Below are 21,237 nucleotides of genomic sequence, written 5' to 3' on the forward strand. Positions count from 1 at the left end.
GCAGTAGTTGTGTAAGGCTCTATCCTGGCACAGCAACATGTTTTGACCCTGGTTTTACAAAAGACCTGCCGCTTAGAGAGAGTAAAAGAGAATGAGTGAGAGCAAGCAAGGGAGCATGAGAAGAAGAGAGTGCGAGAGGGAGAAACACAGCCCAGGGCCTTTTTCATTGGTTTAAAATTGTATTATTTTATTTTGTGTAGGAAATCAACTTTGTTCAGCTAAAACAACGCAAATAGAGGACATTCTCTGCGTGCCCCTGGTCAAAGCAGACGTCTCTTCTCGAGGAGACTGAGGAAGGAGCAGCTCTGAACATGTCTCTTTCATTCCTGCATCTTTTTTCTGCAAAACTCAACTTCTTTTCACCCAGTCCTTGCCAGACCCAAACAGAGAGGACGAAACCAGAGCCTAGGACCTGCTTTGATGACTCTGAGCCCTCATGTATCAGTCCCAATTGAGGCAATGATATTTAAAGGAAGGTATCCACTCTGTTCACATACAGGCCAGTCTCTTCACCTGCCACACTTCCCTGGACTTTCCAGTGCCAAACCCATCGTCACCGCTATGAGGTGTTATGGGCAATCTCTGAGACGGCTCAGGCAAAGCCCTCCCAACAAGGAATTTTTCCACTTCATGTTTTACAGTACTTTCAGAAAGACATGGGTACTGGTGAGTACTGGCAAGTGCTGGATGCATGGCAGTTATCACTTCCACTCACATCTTCCCACCCAGCAGATTGGGCATGCAGGCTCCAGACCTTCCCCCACCCCTCCCAACATACCCCTGTGCTGTTTTCAGCTCACTGCTAGCCTCTCAGTTTTACTCAGCATGAGGTGCCCTCCATCAGACAGTTATTGCTGCAGCTTCACAAATTCGAGGAGAATGGACCTCACATCGGAAATCATTCCAGTTCCAGTGTTTTTCTTCCTTCCAATGGATTACAACGCACTTCTCCTCCTCCACATTACTTGGTTCCCCAGTCCTCCAGAACCTGAGACAGAGACAGACTTCTTACTCTCCAGGGTACCCTGTAGAGCGCTACACTGTATTGCAGGGAAACACCACAGCAGGATACAGTGCTTGGAGGGGAGAAAGAAAAATTACAAATATTGATTCACTGACAGAAGAGGTATCCTTCCTCCCACTCTGCTAATTCCACTAGCATCAGCCTCTGTGTGGAAATCTGCCTTCTTTCTACAGCCTGCACAACAGGGCCATGTTCATTCCTGGTGGTGTGAACTGCTCACCACAGCTCACCCCAAGCACCTAGGTTGATTATTAGGCTATAAATTAGTTAATAAATGAGTATTCTTCCTGGCACCTACTGTGCCACGTGAGTGAAATGCAAGTAGTTACAGGCGCAGAAAGGTAATCATAGCTCGTCCTCCCAATTCTGGTACTTGGTCCACTGGTTTTATTCCCTCCCCCCCTTTTTAAAAAATTTTTTTGTTTTGCGAAGCTGCAGTGGTTAAAACCAGAAGGAATGGCTCCTGCTGCTGCTGGGGTAGTTCAGTTCAAAATGTTTTTTCTTCCAGTGACCTGTGTTTATGCCTTTAAAGAGGGAGAGGTGGTGTCTCTTAACTGAGATCATCACAATATTGGTGCTGCTATGTGCTTTTTTGACCTGCCCTTGAAATGAGTCAGATTAGCTGTGGCTTGAGTCACTTTGGGTATTTGAGCTTTACATTTTTTTCCCCCAGTTCTCATTGGTCTTGGTGGTACTTGGCTGCAGGACTGTGTAATCATGGGGTTTGGATATTTTCAGCAATTTTTTTGTGCCACGCGGTGATCCAGGCTTGTTTCCAGGCAGAAGGGGAAGTAGAGACGGGGAGTGGAGCAGAAAAACAGCTGCACATGGTTCAATGTTATTTGACATCAAGTGCTGTTGCTTAAATCCATTCAGGAGGTTTTCTGACATCATGAGCCTGAATGCCTCTCCTCAGGGCAGGCTATACACACAAAGAGATATTGCAGTAACCCCACAGAGGGTTATCTCCCCCTCCAGGAGAGTGAAGGAGAAGAAGTTGCAGAAGAACGAATAGCAGTAGCAGCCCCGCAGATCTCTCCCAGCACCCCATCTCTTCCATAGCATTGGGCCTGCACATGTATGCGTGTGCATATATGCATGCTGGGGGGAATATGGAGGTCAGGCGAGGCTGCTCAGCTCTGAAAGGTCCTTTCTGCTAGGGAGAGGCAGTTTCTTCTGTGCCTATAGCATTGACAACTAAGTCACAAGTAGTCAATCAACAACCATGAACCAACAGGGATAGGCCTGTCTGAACTTGGTGTCCTATGTGGCCCTCCCGTGCCCCATCAGAACATTGTCCTCTCACACCGAGTTGTCTTACTTCCCTCTCACACACCAGCAAGCACCCTCACATCTCTCAATCTCTTGCATTGCCAGTGGCTGCACTAGAAGTTCTCTGTCCTGGGATACTCACGCTGCTGTCACATTAAAGGGAGTCTGGTCCACCCAGTGCCACTGGCCCACCTTCTGTGCACTCAGACCAATGTAGTAATTGTCTTTTCTCACATATTGAGTCTTTTCTTTTAGCCATGCAGAGAGGAAAACCTGGAAATCAGGCAGAATGCAATGTCCATGAGGTGCAGGGCTGAGCAGAGGGGGGAGGCAGGAGTCCCCATGGAGTGGGGCTGGTAGCAGAGGAGAGCCAGGGTTGAATGGACCCAGAGAGGACATTCCCCATTCCACTTCAAGGGCAAGGAGGGGCTCTGGAGTCCCCTTCAGGGCCTGGCACTTGCATCCCAAGGCTGCTGTGTCATCTTTCTCAGCCCTGCACTTACCTGCTCTGCTTCTGTATCAATCACCACCAGCTGGGAGCCCATCCCAGTGCAGTTCTCCTTGCTGTCATTCCAGGACATAGAATCTGTTGATGTGTAGTAGCAGCTTTTTTGAAAGAGTCTCCAGCCCATTGGGCAGCACATCCAGCCTTGTCCTGTGTGGGGAGAGACCACGGAGGGTGAATATTAAGAATGAGAGGTGGTGGTCACTGCAAGGATCCCTGTTCTCCACGGACAATGCTCAATTGTTCTCCCTATGTCATTTTTTTCCTCATCTAAAGTGCTTGACCGAACAAGGATAGCTCACATATTTCTTCAAATTGTTGTTGAGTATGATCTATGAGCTGTGCATACAAAAATCCATAGCGAGCCTTGTAACATGTTCTCAGGTCTTGCCATGGCAGAGCCCAAGTTATTCAGCTGATCTAGTTTGCCTGCTTCTCTTTGTGCAGTCATCCTAAAGCTTTTTAGTCACAAGGAACAGCAATATTACTTCTTTTCTTGACTTGAGCTGCACTTTTATTCTTGCTCCATTTTTAACCTTTCTTCTGCCACTATATTCTATCCCTTGTGTTCTGTCAGTGTTCACACCCATCCTGCCCTCCTAGGACATCACTAACATCACCTTATCCTCCCCTTAACCATTTAGCAGCAATTCCTTTTTCTCCTCTCATGTCTCCTCTGGAGTCTCCCTCTCTTGCCCCTGCTGCTGCTTGCTGTCAGAGCAGACCCCAACATTCATCGTCCAAGTTCCAAAGATCTCCTGCACCCTTGCCAGAACTACTGACCTTTGCTTTGTGGCATTGCTGAGACGCAGAGCCACTCCGTGGCATTCTGTTGCGAGGCCTTCAGCTCTTCATGGCTATGGGAGAAGTGAGTGACTGGAATAGGAGAGGAGGAAAGGCAAGATTACCGCTTTCTCCCTTCTCCTCTCACAGCATCACTGCCTTCAGTATTTTGTCTCCATTTCCCCACTAAGAACTGTCTCAGCATCACCTCTCCTCTGACTGTCTCTTAATTTCACAAGCAGTAACTGCCATCCTCTCAGGGAAGCGAACAGGCACTTCTGCTCCCCCAGCATCCCACAGCTGCCTGAAAGAACTCCTCCCCCCACTGACTCACAAGATCTAGCCAGGATGACCTAGTTGACAAAGCTAGAGAAGCATATGACCTACCTGAGCAGTCCCAGGTGGCTGTAGCTAGGGCATGGTCTGTTAACACAGTCTGTCACTACTCTGCTGAGAGGACCTCAGGGTAAGCAGTGGAAGATTTGGGGTTGTACGTTGCAGTCAAACATGACAAAGTCAGAGCAGAGATGCCTAAGACCTTTCAGAAAGCCCAAGCAACACTGAAGTTCTAAAAATAGCCCTGCTTTGGGCAGGGCATTAGGCTGGAGACCTCCAGAAGTCCTTTCCCATCTAACTCTTACCATCATTCTAAGAAACAGGGTGTGTGCAACAGAACCATCTGGCATAACACTGTGTTATCCCTAGCTCCTACATATCTGTTGATAAAAACACCTGGTTTTGTTGGCCTGCAGAAGGAAGCTTGTGCCGGCTTGCAACTGTACTCTTAAATACCCAATATTTAAGGAGTCAGGAAATATTTTGCTCCTAAAATGTACCTTTCAAATATCTCTCCAAGCACAAGTGTTGGGATTTGCATCCTTTCTCATGAGAAAACAGTTCCAGAGTAAAAGCTCCCCCCTGGTTGGAAAATGTTCCCTTTTGTGCTCAGATTTCTCGGCTTTTCTTCCAACACTGCCCGCAAACCTCTCTCCCTTCTGCTGAGTAACCAGCCTGCACATAACTCACCGAGGAGAGTAATGACGAGAGCGATGCACACCAACAGGAGCATCAGGGAGATCAGCCATGGGAGCCATGGTGGGTATTTCTGGGTGTGATGCTCACGTTCCTTCTTCTCTGGAGGTGCTAAAAGTAAAGGAGCCCACCAAACACAACAACACCGTCAACTCTGCTTCAGTCAGCCCACAAACCAAGGATGTATATGACTCAAGAGAGTGCTGCCCTAAGAAGTCCAATTTCACTCTTGATGTGGAAGTTACACAGTTTGGGAGCAGAGCAGACTGGCATAGAGTAGGGCGCTCTGGTCTCTCAAGAAAATTAGGTTCAGAGGCAGTGTCCACAGCCACAGCTCTTTTGGTGAGCCAGCAATGCCAGCTGCTGCTGCTGCTGGAGTGTGAGGCCTTCACATGGCCTTAAAGACTGGAAGGAAACCGTGTCTCTCCAGATCAAGTCAAGGGCTACCAAACACCATATTGCTCTTCTCATGTTACTTGAGACATTTCCATAAGACTTCATGTTGACTTCTCCCCAGAAAACATGTTTTATATCTAGTTCAGTTCCTTCTTATCTTTTTGGACTTTCTGGGTACAGAAAGGTAGATATAAGCTGCGTGAGGGCAGAGACCAAAAAAGGTGAAAAGGTATGATGGCCTAGAATCACTAGAAGAGAAGAAATACACCTTCTAGGACAAGACCCTTCCACCTCTGTTTTCCAAGCTAGTATTCAGACAAACTTGCCATGGTGAAACTAAGCTGTGTTAGGCTGGATGCTAGAGGTGTGGGGAAAACAGAGGGCTGTGTCCAGCAGTCTACCTAAAGAACCATCGTCAGATTCAGTCTTGCCAGAGCCTGACTTGTCCAGAGGGACACTGCCCACACCAAGGAGATTTCAGAGCAAGGAGGAGAATGGGTCACAGGGAAAGAGAAGCAAACACTTAGTAGGAGACTATTTTAGGTAGTGGCAGGGACACAAGCTGGGGCAAACTGGAGGTGGAAAGAGACAACAGCACTCACTGCAGAACAGGAGTAAAGAAATTTCAAGAGAGATTGATATTTATGCTAAGCTTGGAGAGACCTCATTCATTGTTCAGCTTGAAGCTCCCATGTTAGCCAGCAGCCATGTGTGCCTGCCAGCCATGCCTAGCGAGCTGTAAGACTTCCAGAAACTTATGGTTTGAGGAAATGCCATGACTACTTCCCAAAGTGAGTGAGTGTATGTGTGCGTGTGCACTGCTCAACCTGTATCCAGTCAAACCTCTGCATCCTAGACTCACCACACTCAGATGGCATAGAGATCACAGGCAGTATGCATGCACTTCACCAACACAACCAACATGAAGTAGATCTTGTGCATACCCAGAGGGCCAATTTTCCTGCAGAATGCTTCCTACATTTAGTTTGCATGCTTTTAACATGTCCAGCATGATCATAACACATCAGACCTGATGAGCACATGGTGGTTATTCAGCCTGTAAATCCAGTATCTCCTGGGTGTGTGGGGTCTGGCAGCAGGTGCTGTGCAGCACAGATGCCTTTGTTTCTATCTGAGAAATCATGGTTGGAAATTCAGGGACCCTAACTGCACTTTTGTGTGCCTCAGCAGTCCCTACCACCTCCTGCCACAGACAGGTTTGTTGACTACCTGCTGCTTTCACCTTGCTCTCTCTTCCAATGACTGCCAATTTTGGTGTCTCTAGGATGTAATAGGAAGATACTAAAAATGGGCAACTCCAGATGAGTTTTTGCCATTACCAACATGGAGTCTGCATGGCCAGAGTGACCACTCTGAAGGGCAACACAGCAGGAAGCTTCTGTTAATCTTTCAATCATTTATCCTGTCCTACAAGCATGTAATGAGGCTGTAAGAGAAGTTTTCACTATGTGCAGTGGTATCCTGGATACTTCACTGACTTCAACATATAAGCTAAAACCAATGTGGGATCACTTGAACAGGCCCACTCAAAATCAGACCCTGAGCACACACCCAAACCCACAGATGAGCTTGGCATCAGCAAACACAGCTGCATCAGGTATCTTTGGAACAGGTCATGGGGAACACTGAACTATCACCACTTTCAGTTCACGATGATGGAAATACTAGCTGTAACCATGCACCAACTGATTGCAGTTCATCAAAATCTCACTGACAGATCCACACCTCAGAGCAGGCAAGGAAAAACCAAAGCTGATGCCTGCTCTGTGTGGGAATTCTGAAACTGAGGTTAAGTTCTAAGTTAGTAAGTACTTTGCAGCAATAAGGATACACAGGTATGTATGTAAATAAACACTTTCAATCCTCTGGGCCCTGCACAGCAGCAAGGTGGAACCATTGGCCACACATGGAACATCTCCATGGGTTCCTATTTTTGGCATAATGACTGCAGTACGTATACTGATCAGAACAGGCCTTAAATTTGCACAAAGCCTAGAAAAAGCACCACTTTATAACCATGATTTTTAATAGAAATAAGACTTTGTTTGGGGTTTTATTTTTTTTTAATTTTATTTTAGGAGCAGTAGGCATCAATCACAAAATTGGATCTTCTTCCAAGTCTCAGATAATTCTTCTGATATGTATTTCAAGGTGTTTTGTTCAAGCCCTTCCCTCCTTTTGACTTTTGAGTCTCTATTCTGCAAGGACAATTTCACAACCAAACAAAAGACCACAAAGCTCTGCGTTTCTGCATCACCTCTCAGTAGGGTGTGGATGCCTACTCTACTGTAAGGAGACATATTGGTTCCCCACTCCCATATCCTCCAAAGTCAGCAATCTGTAGCCTCACTCTTTGAGGCCAAAGCAGTAGCAGGCAGAGCTTGGGTTTATTTCCTGCCATTTGCGGCCCTGGGAGTCCCTCTGCCTTTGTGACAGCTCAAATCATTTGTAATAAACCAGTCTCTACTGTTAGTACTTGGCACTTGTCAAAAAATGCCACCCTCCCCTAAGATAAAACTAGATAACATGCAAAGAGGCAGCTACTACTTCTGTCACACCAGTGCTAAGTGCTACTACTCTACAGCACACATCTTGTGCCCTCTACCATTCACCAGTGCTGGTAGACAACCAGGGGGACTAGGGGATGCAAAATACTTTCCTTCCCAAATCTTCATCTGACACTTGCTGCTTGTCTTCCCACTAGCCATTCTTGTTCATGTCTCAACTCCCTACCACTTAAAGATTCCCATTTCTCTTATAGGTGTTCCTTGATCCTCTCACTTTAAAACTCCTCTAGTCTCCTGCTCAGGTAGTGGCAAACAACTCCTCTGCCTCATCATTTTGTCAAGACCAGGCAAGAATCACAGTCCAAGAAGCAAAAGTCTCCATCCCCTGTTCTTCAGCCCCCTTCTCTCCTGAGTCTCTTTTCCCTTAACAATCATCCATTCCTTACCTTTGACCTCTGTAGACAGTGATGCATTCTTGAACTTCACCTCAGCGTAGGTGATTTCTGATGCCATTCAATCACAATGTTACTGATCTCTGTTCTTAGGTTTATTACATAAAAGCTTGGACTTCCAGGTCCCTGGTTTCAGAGGAAGACACCAGCGAGTCACAAAGCCTTTCCGATCTACTCTTTCATCCTTTGCCTGTGAAAAAAGGCTAATGCTGAATGCTGGAAGTACTACAGATAATCTGAGAATTGCTGGGAGCTCAGAAACACTCTGAACAGATCTTGGGCTTCTTAGCCTAGGAAATCAGCCCCAGCACTATGGAAACTCCTGAGAAAGAAAAGAAAAACAACAAGCCAGCAACTGAAAAGGAAGTTGCACTCCTCCTTCCCCAAAACACATACTTAGTTTCTAGCTGATAGGTTTCCTTTTTGAGATCTCATCTCTTTTTTCACCTTTTTTTTTTTTTGTTAATCTCTCTCCTTCATTTATCTTTGTGTCTGTCTTTTTTTATTACCATTGCTTTTAGGTTTGCAGCTGCCATGGGTCTTAACCCATTTTGACCTCCTGCACAGCTTAATACAAGATGCATTCTGCCCTTATTTGTCTGTTGTGGTTAAGCTGCATTTGTTTTATCAAATATCTCATGCCTTATCTCATCCTGGGAAATCAGCCCCTGTTGGCAGCCAGCACCAATAGAAATCTCAAACAAGTAACTTTACCTGTGGAGGTGAGGCTGGGGAGTTCTATCCTTAGGCAGAGGAAAAGATAAAAATTAGAAGTTTGACATATCCAGGGAGAAACAGAGAATGAAAGAGTGGAGGAAAAAAAAGAAAGAAAAAGCAAAGCTAAAATAAAAATATGGCTTGAGTGGTTATTGGGAAGAGCTTTACACACAGAGATCTCTATCACAGCCTGATTTAGTCTGTTGAATTTCAGAGCAATGCTCCCTTCAGTGAGTCAGGCGCCATTTTTGAGTTTGAAAAGGGTTGGTTTATATTTTTTCTCCACCACTGCTATATATTTCCCTTTTCCTGCTCTCTGGCAAAGGCCTCTGTTGTTGTCTTGGGGAAAATTGGCCAGACTACTATTTGATACACTTTCTAGAAGGAAACATGATGCCCACAAGCAGGGTCATACATTGGCAGGGGGCTATTAAGAGAAATGGCTGCTGAGATAAAGAACAAATCAGACACTTCCGAGCAGAAATGGCAGTGAGTCAGGATACCCTGGAAAAAAAGCATCAGAAAGGCTCAACCAGCAATTAGGACCCAGTAATCAACCTGAAGAAGGAAGAAAGGTTTGCTTGGTTAGTTTGCCTGACAGGCAGCTCTTCAAAGCAGGTCAGGATGACATGATAGCAGGACATCCAGGGAGCTGGCATAAAAAGTACATAGGACAGAGCCAAAGGTGAGACAGGACCGTGCAAGGAAGAACATGTATCAGAAAGAAGAGGAGCACAGTGTGGCAGAAGGTAAAGGGCAAGGGAGGGATATAGCGGATATTTGTGCACAGATTATTGAGAAGAGCTGCCCCTAAACAGAATAGGGCATACACAGCTGGATGTCCTTATCAAGCAATAACCTCTCCATCAGCTACTATATGATCATGTCTCTTGTACTGGCTTCAGTTTTTTGGGTTTTTTTTTAAACTGTGTGCAAAGACAGTGACTTAGTCCATTACACAACAAGAGCGGTTGCAGGACAGGAGCCTGGTCCCTTGGAAGGTTGCATTCAGCCTCCTTTTCTTCCTAACATCCTTGTGCCTCATTCCTTTGTCATCAGGCTTGCCCTCCTGTGGGACCTAAGTGCACCTATGTGGTTGCTGAAACCTAGTTATGCTCTGAAATTTCATGCTGAGATTTCACTCAGAGTAATTCTCTGCCTGGCCCATAACCAAGTCACAACAGACTCAGTCTTACAGAAAAAAAGCTTACTTCCTGGCAGGGTTTTAGACTGACCACTGTGTAAAAAGAGGAAACACAATCAGCAGACAGAGGAAGAAGTTACTGTGTAGCTTCATGGGCTTTTTTGCTGATGAAATACATCTCCAAGCACTGCTGATGCATATTAGATGTAAATTCAGCTGCTGATTTTATTAGAATATACTACACCTCTCCCAGACATCAGGACATGGCTCAGTTCTTCCCTCTCAGCCATCAATAGAGTTGTTGCTTTCAGCCAAAGTTCAACTCTGAACTACACCTCCACAGGATACAATGTGTGGCACTGTGCAGCAACACTGAGATGATATTCCTGAAGTTAAAATTAATGTCTTTGAATTTGACTGGCACTGCTGGCAAGTAATGGGGTGGGAGTTGGAAGGGAAGTGAGCCCAGCAGGTGGTCGCAGGGATGGAAAACAAAAGAAGAAAAAAAAAAAAAAAGAAAACATAACAAACAAACAAAAAACAGTTAATTCTGCTCCCTGAAGAGCACTGAAGCCTAATCACTATCCTACCTTACTAAAAAACAAGCCTTGCAAACTTTGTTTCCTAGCACTCACACTGCAGTTCCTCAGTTCCTCCCTCCACATTCATTCTGCCCACCCAGTGCAGTACATCCAGGTCCTCCCACAATACCTGTGTTCCCTCAGATACATCTTTCAACTCAACCCCACTCATATACTTCCAGATACCTCCTGCACTTGTAACTCCCACTTACCTCGCAATCCCCAGCTTCTTAGGATTCTCTGGTTTGATCAGCACAACATTCCCGAGTCCCCTCCTTACCTAGGTTGAGGCTGCTGCTTTTCAGTGGTCGTGTAAGCATCAGTTGGCTAGCTGACCCAAACAGAAAGCAGCAGAGGCACTAACTTTCTCTCTCCCCTGACTACCCTCGACTTCCACTTCTCAGTGAAGTTTTAGTAAGGCAATATCTGCAGGTGTTTTACCTCATAACCAGTTTCACCAATTTTTGCAAACAGGTCCACATAGCAGCAGAGAAATGCCTTGGTTGGTTTGAAAGTCAAGTTGAATTAATTGGGTTAAAATTGAATTTACTGAGAAAAGAGAAGGCCTTGAGTCCTAAAGCTGTGACTTCACATATTCCAAAAAAAAAAAAAAAAACCAAACAAAAAAAACAACCCCAAAACAACAACAACAACAAAAAACACCCCCCACAAAAAAACCCACCCTTTTGAAGGAAGTTGAGCACAGCTAGAGGAAGCTGCAGGGAAGTAAGAAGCTTGTTAGAACTCAGAACTGAGAAGTGCAGCTAAGGGAATTCAGTTACTACAGGTATCATGGAGACTACACATGGACATCATGCTGGCAGCCCAAAGCTAATGCTTAGCACCTCTTTATCGGATTTGAGATCAGGCAAAAGGAAGCTGGTGTGGCCAAAATGTAAAGCCAGAGGGAGTATCAGTACGCATTCTTCAACAAGCTGACCTTGCATCCAAAGCAGGAAAATTTAAAGGATCGTGACAGCTATTAAATGTAAAACCCCCAAAATGCAAGGCAAAAAAGAGTCTCAGAAACAACTAGTAGAAGTCATCAGAACTAGTAATAAATCCTTTTCTATGCATATTGAAAGCAGAAACCTTTTCACAGACTTTGAGGACAACTGAAGACCAGGGAATAAAAGGAGCAGTCAGAGAGAACAGGGACATTGAAACAGAGCTAACTGAATTATTTGCAACAGCACTGACACCAGGAGAAAGTGTTGAGATTCCCAAACCAGATCCTTCTTTTGCGGGGGAATAAATCAAAGAACCCACCTAAAATGAAAGTAATTGTGAAGATGGTATGGAATTAGCAGATCTGGGCAGGATGGTCCCAGGGGTTCCCAAGAAATTTGGGGATGAAATAGCTGAACTGCTAATTCACCACTGCTCTGGTAGGTGGCCTTTTGTCTTAAACTGCCTTCAAACCAGAGAATCACAGGATGGCAAAGATTAAACCAAAGGGAAAAAAAAAAAATCGAGAGAGATCTAGCAAATGAGAGGTTTGACATCTGATTTGGGCAAATTAACAGAAATTATAATAAAAGAATAATGTTAATGGACACATGTGTAAGTATGATCTACTTGGGAGAGTCGATATAACTTTCATAAAGGGAAATCCTGCCTAACAAAGCCCTTTAAGTTCTTCAAAGGGATCAACAAGCATATTCGTAAGAGTAATCTAGCTACTTGGATTCCAAAGACTTTCAGCAAAGTTCCTTAGCAAACATCTCTAAGGAAAGTGAGCCATGGGATAAGAAGATAGATCTTTTCCTAGTAAGCAGACAAGAAAGATGGGTAGGAATCAGTTCTCTCAGTGAATGGAAAGCACCAATAGAGCTCTACCAGGTTTGCAGTAAGACAGGTGCTAGTATGTCCTTAAACAACAAAGCAAAGAGGAATGAGATGACAAAGTCTGCTAATGATAACAAATTATTTGGGGCAGTAAGGACAAGAGCAAACTGTGAAGAACTGCAGAAGGATGACACTGAGAAACTACATGATAAAAGGATAGAGTCCAACATAAGTAAGTATCTAAACGAAGCAAAGCACATTAGGGAAACCTGCCCTAACTTCACATATAAAATGAGGGACTCTGAGGTGACTATTGCCATTCAAAGGAAACCTTGGATTATAGCCAACATCAAAAATCAGTTCAGATGCAAAGAGAAAAGCAAACCAAACATCAGGAATAATGAAAAAAGAATAGAAAGGAGAATATTGTTATGGCACTGTATCGTTACACCCACTTAACTCCAATCTTCTCATCTCAAGAAGGGTCCAGAAAAGGTTCAGAGAAAACCCAACAAGGATGAACTTGAAGGACTGTCATATAAAGAACAGCTAACTAATACAGGACATTTCCATCTGGAAAAGGGAAATTTTAGAATAGAGATGATAAAGGTCTACGAAATCATCAGTGAAAGGGTTGGTGAGGACTTAATTTGTTTCTTTTAACACAAGAACTATTTCCTTCTTTCAATGTCTTGTAGGAGTCAGTTAATGAAGGAAGGTGGTTCTTCACATAACTGATAGTAGAGCAATGGACTCCTTACCCCAGGACGTTGTGCATGCTGAAAAGCTTACTTGGCTTAAAGGTGGAAACTGAAAAAAACTGTTTACTGAACGCACAGCAACCATGTCCTACTCAGTAAGTTCCTATTCTGATAATGGTTGGAAGGGGACAAAGCATTCAAGGAGAACATGTTGTTTGTTTGCCCTGGTTTTAGTCTTTAAGCACTAACATCAGTATGGTCATTCTTAGATTACTTGTCCAAAGCATCTCTCAGTTCGAGGTTTGCCTGGAGGCAAGTGCTGTAGTCAGGTGCTAGTATCAGGGCTTGAAGTTCTGTAAACAGCATCACAAATGGGGCTGTTGATGTGCTTTCATCCTCTTGAGCAGGCTTTAGCTCTCCCAGCCAGCTGGGGGATGCTGCCAGTATGGCAGCCTTTGGTACCTGAGCACACTTCCAGGGGCTAGCTGTTCTGCCAGTGGTAGGCGTCTCCCCCAGAGCATAGACCTACACACAGGAAAAGCAGCGTACTGCATTCTGGAAAGCAAAGCAGAGAGCAAGAAGGGCCATTTTCTCCTTTTATTATCTTTCATGTAGTTGTATCTATCAACACTCAGTATTGTGAGTTGTTTTGCTCAGTTTCTGAATGGAGCACTGATAGCACAAGACCTTCTCGCAAGACCTCTAAGCTCTTATTGAAGCACAGTCCACACCTGCTCCTTTCACAAAATTCTCTGCTCTGATCTTACCCTGACCTAATCTGTTCCTCTCCCTACTGAGAGGGCACTCCAGCCACCACCTGCTCTTATAGCACTTATAGTTAGCCTGCTCCTCCAAGTCACTCAAGTTCTCTTGCCTTTGCTCCCTGCACCAGGGTGAGAAGCACATCAGGAGTGAACCTGCTCCACCTTTTTAGTCCTCCCTCCTTTCCCCACATCACCTCAACACCTTGCTTCTCTCCTAGGGATCTCCTAGGGATTAAGGCAGAATTGGCCATGGAGATACTGGCCCCAAGGCCCAGTACTGTGTGGTGAGTAAGGGATGGCAAATATCTAGCGTCTGAGAGTCAGGCAGTGAAAGAGTTCCTTGAGCGCTCCTGAGGGATTCAACTGGTAAGAATGGATCTGGCAGTAAGTGATCCACCTGTCTACCAGGCTGTGAGGAAATAGCTAAGATGCACAGACAAGGAGGGGCAAGATACTACAATTCTCACTGCACAGTTCACCTAGCTCTAGGATACAGTGTGGGTGCAGTGCAGCCAGCTGGGACAAGAGAGAAAAAACATTGTTTGCCCTCCTCACATGTGGCTGACAACTCTGGCCAGAGCTGCAGGGAGAAGAGATCTCTTCTGGAAGGTAGTAAACTCTGCTGATGACAGAATAAACAGAGTGCAATAAGGAGGTACTAGGAGACCTAGGAAGAAAAGGAGTATGGAGCTGTGGAAGCTCAGAGGCAGGGGAATTAGAGCATCCAGGGGTGAAGGGGAAAACAGGGAAAAACTGAATGGAGAGTAAGAAAAGGGAGGCTAGAGCAGAGTGTGAGAGGGATAAAACAAAACTGGTATCAGAGGAAAACCATATTGATTTCTAGCAGGTGGCAGCACATCAGCATAGGCAGGCCTGAGTTAGCACCAACCCTGTCTCCTTACCAAAACCACCCAGGGTTACCCTCTAGCATTTTGACCCAGTCCAACAGCTCTCCTCACTATATGGCTGCAGTCCCATGGAGGACATGGTGGAGGGAAGGGAGAGTAGAAGAAATGAGAAAGAGAAGTTCCTCACCAGCAGGGTTTGTGCTCACCCCTGCCCCATCAAGTTTTAGAAAGAACTGAGGGGTTCATGTAGAATGGAGCTGAGAGAGATCCAACTTGGTCAGCTTTGCAATGGGGAAAAGACCTATGTTCTCCCGTGATCACAGGTTCCTGAAATCCCTCAGGTATAGGCAGTTTTGGAACAAGACAAGAACAGTATCCAGAGACAAGACAACAAACCCTAACCCTCTTCTATCCAAAAACTGTTAACCCAGGACTGTTTTCTCAGAAGAGGGATGATACTTTTTCTCCCCTAATTAACCAATCATCCAACCAAAGCCAACAGAGGACACAATCATATCCATTATCCCACAGCTGTTTTATGTCATTATGGGGAACATCACATCTTCACCTCCTTCCTCTTTTGGGGTTGAGCCACAAATCTCAAGGCCTAAGCTGGGTATCAGATCCAGATCATATTGTAGCTGCTTGCCATAGCTGCACTACATCTGACTCCAAACCCAGGACAGATCTAAGTCCTGGGCTGCCAGACCCAATGACCTGTTTCAAAGGCAGAAGTGTGAGGTCTGTGGCCTTAGAGAGAGCACACAGCATCTGTGTAAACAAGCTATGGCCACATAGCTCACAGAAGTGCTAATAACACCTTCCCACAGAGACAATCATTCATATTTCATTGTCAATATCTGTCTAAGGATTGTACAGAACTCAGACTTAAATTTACCTTGATATATCTCTGCCCCAAGAGGTAAGTAACCTCATCTCTCTCTTTTGACAGTAGTGGTGGCGGTATGAAAAGAAAAGCACAAAAAGGCAAATCAATCCAAGCATAATCACCAAGGAAACAAGACCACAATCAGATAAGGTCACCCAGACCCATGCCGCAGCCTTAGGGCCACTCTTTCTTGTTCTCAACCTGTTTCCCTCCCACATCCTCTTCATGCACATTAGGGGAATGCAGTAAAGCCTTCTCAGAGAGGTGGTTTTGGTGTGAGCTGCATTGGTTAAACAATTCCGCCAGAGGGCACTGGAACAGTCACACCAGTCTCCCAAGCTCTGCACAGCATGCATGAGCACTGATACTGCATGGCTCCATCACTCTGCTTTTACCCTCATTAGGGTAGATTTATCAGAAAGATTTTAAGTGGCCTGCGCTGACCCTTACCTAGCAGCATCCTACAGCCCAGAAGGCCAGGCTCCATTTCCGTCCCCTCCCACCCACTGCATGGCATGCTACTCTCTCAGAGGAAGAGAGTGGGGCCAGGCAGAGCACCTGCCTCCAGAACAGACTGCTGCAGCTCCAGTTCACGGCAGTCCTAGCTAAGCAATCAGGGTAGGAAAAGAAGAAGGCGGCCATCTGGAAACAACTCAGGAAGGACTGAATTAAGCCAAGTATAGTCACCTCAGCTGGAAGTTCCTATAAGCCTCCAGCAACTATTCCCTGAAATGTGTTTGGGAATTTTTAATGCCAGGCACTCATAACTTTGAAATTCAAACACATGAAGGATTCCCATCAGGACACAGATGTTAATACAGTCAGATAGGAACAAAAAGTCCTCTTCCCCATCAAGTTGCCTGCATCACCTACTTTTAACACACTAAGGCACTGAATTCAGTGTTGGCACCGCAGGAAAAAGAAGGGAAGGTAAAGAGCATTCCCATGTGCCAGCCCTCAGCATGGGAGCCAGCATTGATTCAGAGGGCAAAAGACCCTCTCTTGCCAAGTTCCTACAGGTCTTAGAGCTGCCAGCCAGGACTGACTCAAAGGGTGAAGTGCTCCCTGCTCACTCATACTGGCCGATAACACCATGGCCTCTGTCTTTTAGACTCTGCCTCTAGTTCACGTTTACTTGCATATTTAGCATTTTAAACTGGGAAGGAGCAGCACTGGTCTTTCCGCAACAGCTGTGGCCTCTGCCCTTTCTAACCTGAAGAATTGTCATCTTACCTTAGCACTCCCCACAGCCTATCAAACTCCCATATCGGACTTCTCACCAGCCACTGCTGTCCCCCAGCCCCATCCTGGGACCCACCTCACCGCTGCATTGAGGGCCTAGCACAAAAGTTGAGTTATAGAATAACTCAGCTTGGACAGATTCTCTGGAGATATCTAGTTCAACCACTGCTCAAAGCAGAGCTAATTCTGAAGTTAGATTAGGTTACGCAGGGCAGGTTCACTGCTGAAAACACCCTCCTCTACTTCTGTATGGAACAGGCTTTTTCTGTTCTCCTCCCTTCCCCCCAAATGTCTTTATTTCTGTGGTAGCCTTCAGAAATAGATATTCTACCCCCAAAACAGTTATACAGCAGTAGCTTCCAAGCACAGTTTACACACTTACTATTGTGCTGACTTCAGCCTTAGGTATTGGTGACAGCAGCCTCTAATTCTGGGCCAGACATCAGCTCATGCTGCCATATCTCTAGCCCCATATCATATATTTTCCTCCCAGAGGAAACAGCCTCCCAGACCTCTCCTATCTTCCCAGTACTGCTACACCCTAGAATAAATTCCTCGTCCCTGGCATCTAACCAAAGCAATAGTTTGCGTAGCACTACTGATTTAGCATCTCCACACATCTTTGGAAGCAGTTCACCTTAACCAATGCTCATGGGCAAGGGCTTAGCCTTCACTTCAGAAAAGGCCAGGAGGAAATCAGCTCCTAAGGGCCAAACTTTAAAGACAACACAAATACACATGTACTGCTATACCACCAGAGGAGATATGTGCCTGTCCTGGAACATCTTGAATCCAAGTCTTACATTACCCTCTCTGTGCATGAGGGCACTAAAGCATAGAGGGCATTAGGTAACAGAACACTTCAGCATCTGGAAGAAATTAATTCCATTACTGCCAAGTTGTCAAGAGATGGAAAAAAATAAATCTTCAAACTGTGCCTCCTGTAAAACTCACTGCTTATCAAGTCTAAAGTCACCCAGGAAAGCATTTGAATGACAAGTCATGATGCTGATGGACATGAATTGAGAGCTGCTGTTGGACTCAGGGAAACATTTGAAAAGGCTTATGCAAACTTTAAAATTCCAGAACAGCTTTGGGTGACTGTAAACGGGACCCATCAAATTCCTTTTCTGGCATTTTATGTTTGCCTACCTTCCTTTCCCATTTGGTCTACTGGGCTGTGTGCCAAATTCGAGAAACCCTTTCCTTCCCCTTCTATCTGGGATGCTCCTGGGGGCATTTCCAGATACTGCAGTTCTGCTTTGTGGCTTGTTCCATAGCCACGTCTAGCCCTTGCCCAAGTTCCTGAGAGACAGTATGCTTTTGCTGCCATGTGCCAGCTGTCATTTCTTTTTAGAAGAGCATTTCAAGGGCACCAGCTCCAGATACTTCTAGCTAGGTGACACTTGCCTGCATACCCCCTCCCCAGCTGAGCCCAGGGATTGCCAGAACCCTTGGAACAAGGTGGCTCAGCAGCAGATGGCAGCACAAGGTCACAAGTGGGACTCCACACTCCTAGTCCCTGGTTGCAGGTGCCCCCAGCCACTGCTCTCCGCAGACCAGGCAGGCTTGCAGACCAGGCTGGGAGGGCAGCAGAGCACCAGATCTGTGTACATCCCAACAGCACAGGGCTGAATTGAATACAAAGGCTGGAAGTTACAGGCTGTTCCCTGGCTCACTGGGTTTCTCCTCAGACTGCTCCAAGAATTAAGAAGCCTGGCCTCAAGAAAGCCAGCTGCCTCTATCTCATCATGCAGTAGCGTTTTTATCCCATAAAGACCTGGGAAAAGAGAGGAAAAGCAGACCATTGCAAGTACATGGCTGGCCTGCCCCAGGCATAAGCGATGTAAGCCATTCACCTTGCGTCTCCCATCAGTGACAACTGGCCAAACGTCACTCTGGTCTTTAGCCACTTCAGACTGCTGACTGATCTTCCCATACTCAAAGGCAGCTTTGGCATACGTCTGTTGGAGCCCTAAGTCTGGATAAGGGCGCAAAGCTATCGCCAATGGCAGCTAGCAAAATTAAGCTATCAGACTAGAAGGGCACTGTCCATCAATAGCTACTGCATCCTGTAATGTGTTTTCCCTATTAGTGTGGACAAAACTTGGAAGAAAATAAACCTAAAATAGTCTCTAAAATAAGAATCTATTGTTCACATAATATAATGAGCACTCAATGGATCACCTAGGCCTTGAGGCATTACGTTGTGTGTGAACTACATGGGCTGCAGTGATCTGCTTTTACACATTAACAACCCAGTTCTGCTCTCTCCTAGAGATTTCTAGATTTATGCTGATTTAACAGGGTCACTTCAGATGCAGATTCTATTCGCCCCTCTACCCCCAACTCAACTAGGGATATCTCTTTACCTCCATTTCTTCAGGAGTCTACACGCAATACTGAGGTTTTGTTAAAGCTGTAAGCTTGTGCCTGCAAAGTTGCGTGGCTGTGGTAAGAACAGTTACCACATGGCTGTGGGACAGGAATTTTAAAGTCACTGAACACAGAACAGAATTAATGGGGGGTGGGGAAGGTGGCAATGCTCACATCCCTCCCCAACTACAGCTGTCACAAGAGAAGCTGCACAACCAATGACCAAACAAAACTGGGATCTTTCATTTGACACTTAAGTTTCTCTTCAGCATCCAGGGCTCTTTCCATTTGCTACACTCCATTTCCCATTTGGCCAACACAAGTATTAACTTTCCTCCCCAGTTGTCCACTGTCCCTCTCAGAGCGCAGCTCTTCCCATATGCCCCAAAAAAACAGTTGTTGTATTATGTGGAGCATAAGAAGTATATTCCTTGGTTTGATCTGTTGATCTATATTAGAGGCCTGGGCTTATGCCTTAATCTAGAGAGTACTGTTGTGCAGTCTTAAGGTGCCTGCATTCTGCTTCTGCTAGGTTAAAAGAAAGCATTTGCAACAGAAAGCACAGAAGGAGATGGAGGATTCAGCTGCTCTGCTCATAGATGAAGTCACTTCACCAGTAACTTCGTGTCACGGACGACTTCTCCCCCTTGCAGACCAAGAGGAAGGGAAAGATTACCCCTGGCGATAGCCAGGGTGAAAGGGAGAGCAGGCATGTCAAGCTGTTGCATTCCAGCAGGCTATCAGCCCAAGATGCCGCACTGAGAAAGGACGTTGGGAACAAGATCTCCAAAGAGGACTAAGCTTTCTCCTTCAAATTATCTACCGGTCCTCTACGCTTCTCTATTACACCAGCAACAATACATCTCAGCATCTCTATGAAGTACCTCTTACCTGAAAAACCTCTCGCTCTGGAAAAACACTTTCTTAGACTATTCAATCCTTCCTACTGCAAACTGTTACTGGAAAGCCACTGTCAAGCTTCATCACAGCTCATGGATACGACTCTTCACCTTCTGTCTGCTGGGACCTACCCAATGTATCTACCATACTCACCCCAGGGAATAACAGCTTTGCTCCTAGGTCTGAAGAAAACTAGAGCTATTTTTTCCTAGACTACCACAGATGCTAGAATATTTATATGCATTTGACAGAGGTGTTTAATGAAGCCCAGTGTTCACTGGTGCCCATTCAAACTGCTGGCTAAAAAGGCTAGGACTTCTCACCTTTGCCCAGACTGCAAACTTCTGTGATACTTCCAAGACAACCTTGTGCAGAGCTTTGCTGTCCTGACACAGGAAGACTGCAAGTGGGGCTGGGCAAGAAGAGAAGGCTGTAAGCAGACTTGACCAAACTGACAATGGAAGAACATCACAGCCCTGAGCACATTCTCCATTTTCTGAGAGTTTAGCTTCCTGGACTCAAGGCCAACTTAAATGATATTGGTGTCTTGCTTTGAGAATCCTCAGCAAGGTCCTACCCCTCCTTTGCCTGAGAGCTGTATTTACGCTGAGATTCTCACCTTTGATCCCTGTCTGAGCTAAAATGCAGCCAGGCCCACGCCTTACCCTACTGATCTAAGTTCTCACCTTCCTTGATCCGTTTTATCTTCCTGCTAAGGTACTGTTGGACTGTTCCTTTGTTAGCAAGGCCACTGCCCTGCCTGCCTTGCTCTGACTCTCAGCTCCCAGCTTACCCTCCCTTTCGGAGCAGCCTGCCCTTGGTGCTCCCTGACAAAGAGCCCACTCATTTCACCTTGCTCATCTCTGCAGTCAGCACAGATGGTTTCCCATTTACAATTGTTGCAAGAATCAATTCTGACAAACCTCCACAGGCCACAGAAACCACCTATGTCTGATATGCTAAATGGCAGGGCAACTAAAAGTTTTCTCACTTGCTAGTTTTATCCTTGTTCTAATCAAGTATTGCACACACCTACAGCCAAGCCTGTTCCCATAGGTATTTTAGTAGTTTTTTGTTTATTTGGAATAGCCTTAGGCCATTTTTACCTCCTTCTTCCAGGCTTCTACTTCTTTGCCCAGGCAGAGCCTGAACCTCCATCACTCCTAAAGCTGCTCTTGTCCAGCCTGCAAACCACGATGCACTTGCAGGACAAGTAGGCTACTGGGGGCTTGTTGGAGACTTAAAAACCTTCAATCTGCAGAGCTACCAAAGCAACAACAATTTGACAATGTAGA

General features: G+C 45.6%; 1 protein-coding gene across 2 annotated transcripts; it reads right to left on the reverse strand.

Annotated features, from left to right (window-relative positions):
- Positions 1-777: 777 nt before the first annotated feature.
- LOC112990722 (C-type lectin domain family 4 member D-like) lies at positions 778-21,111 on the reverse strand. Of its 2 annotated transcripts, none has more exons than XM_026112647.2 (6): positions 7,987-21,111; positions 4,611-4,727; positions 3,585-3,677; positions 2,800-2,951; positions 2,439-2,569; positions 778-988 (listed from the first exon to the last, which is right to left on the reverse strand). In XM_026112647.2, the coding sequence occupies exons 1-6, from the start codon at positions 8,051-8,053 to the stop codon at positions 841-843; spliced, it is 708 nt and encodes a 235-aa protein (XP_025968432.1). In that variant the 5' UTR covers positions 8,054-21,111; the 3' UTR covers positions 778-840. The 2 variants fall into 2 exon arrangements, with proteins under 2 accessions (XP_025968432.1, XP_064374359.1); XM_064518289.1 differs by having other exon boundaries at positions 778-1,076.
- Between the last annotated feature and the right edge of the window lie 126 nt (positions 21,112-21,237).

Source organism: Dromaius novaehollandiae, chromosome 1, assembly GCF_036370855.1.
Source record: "Dromaius novaehollandiae isolate bDroNov1 chromosome 1, bDroNov1.hap1, whole genome shotgun sequence".
In the NCBI taxonomy this organism is placed as follows: Eukaryota; Metazoa; Chordata; class Aves; order Casuariiformes; family Dromaiidae; genus Dromaius; species Dromaius novaehollandiae.

Bases quoted from the DNA above. Each gene is read 5' to 3' on its own strand.
- LOC112990722 (XM_026112647.2), bottom strand. From the start codon at position 8,053: ATGGCATCAGAAATCACCTACGCTGAGGTGAAGTTCAAGAATGCATCA. The intron at 4,728-7,986 runs GTAAGGAATGGA...CTTTACTTTTAG, and splicing joins ACTGTCTACAGAGGTCAAAG to CACCTCCAGAGAAGAAGGAA. The intron at 2,570-2,799 runs GTAAGTGCAGGG...CCTGATTTCCAG, and splicing joins TTGATACAGAAGCAGAGCAG to GTTTTCCTCTCTGCATGGCT.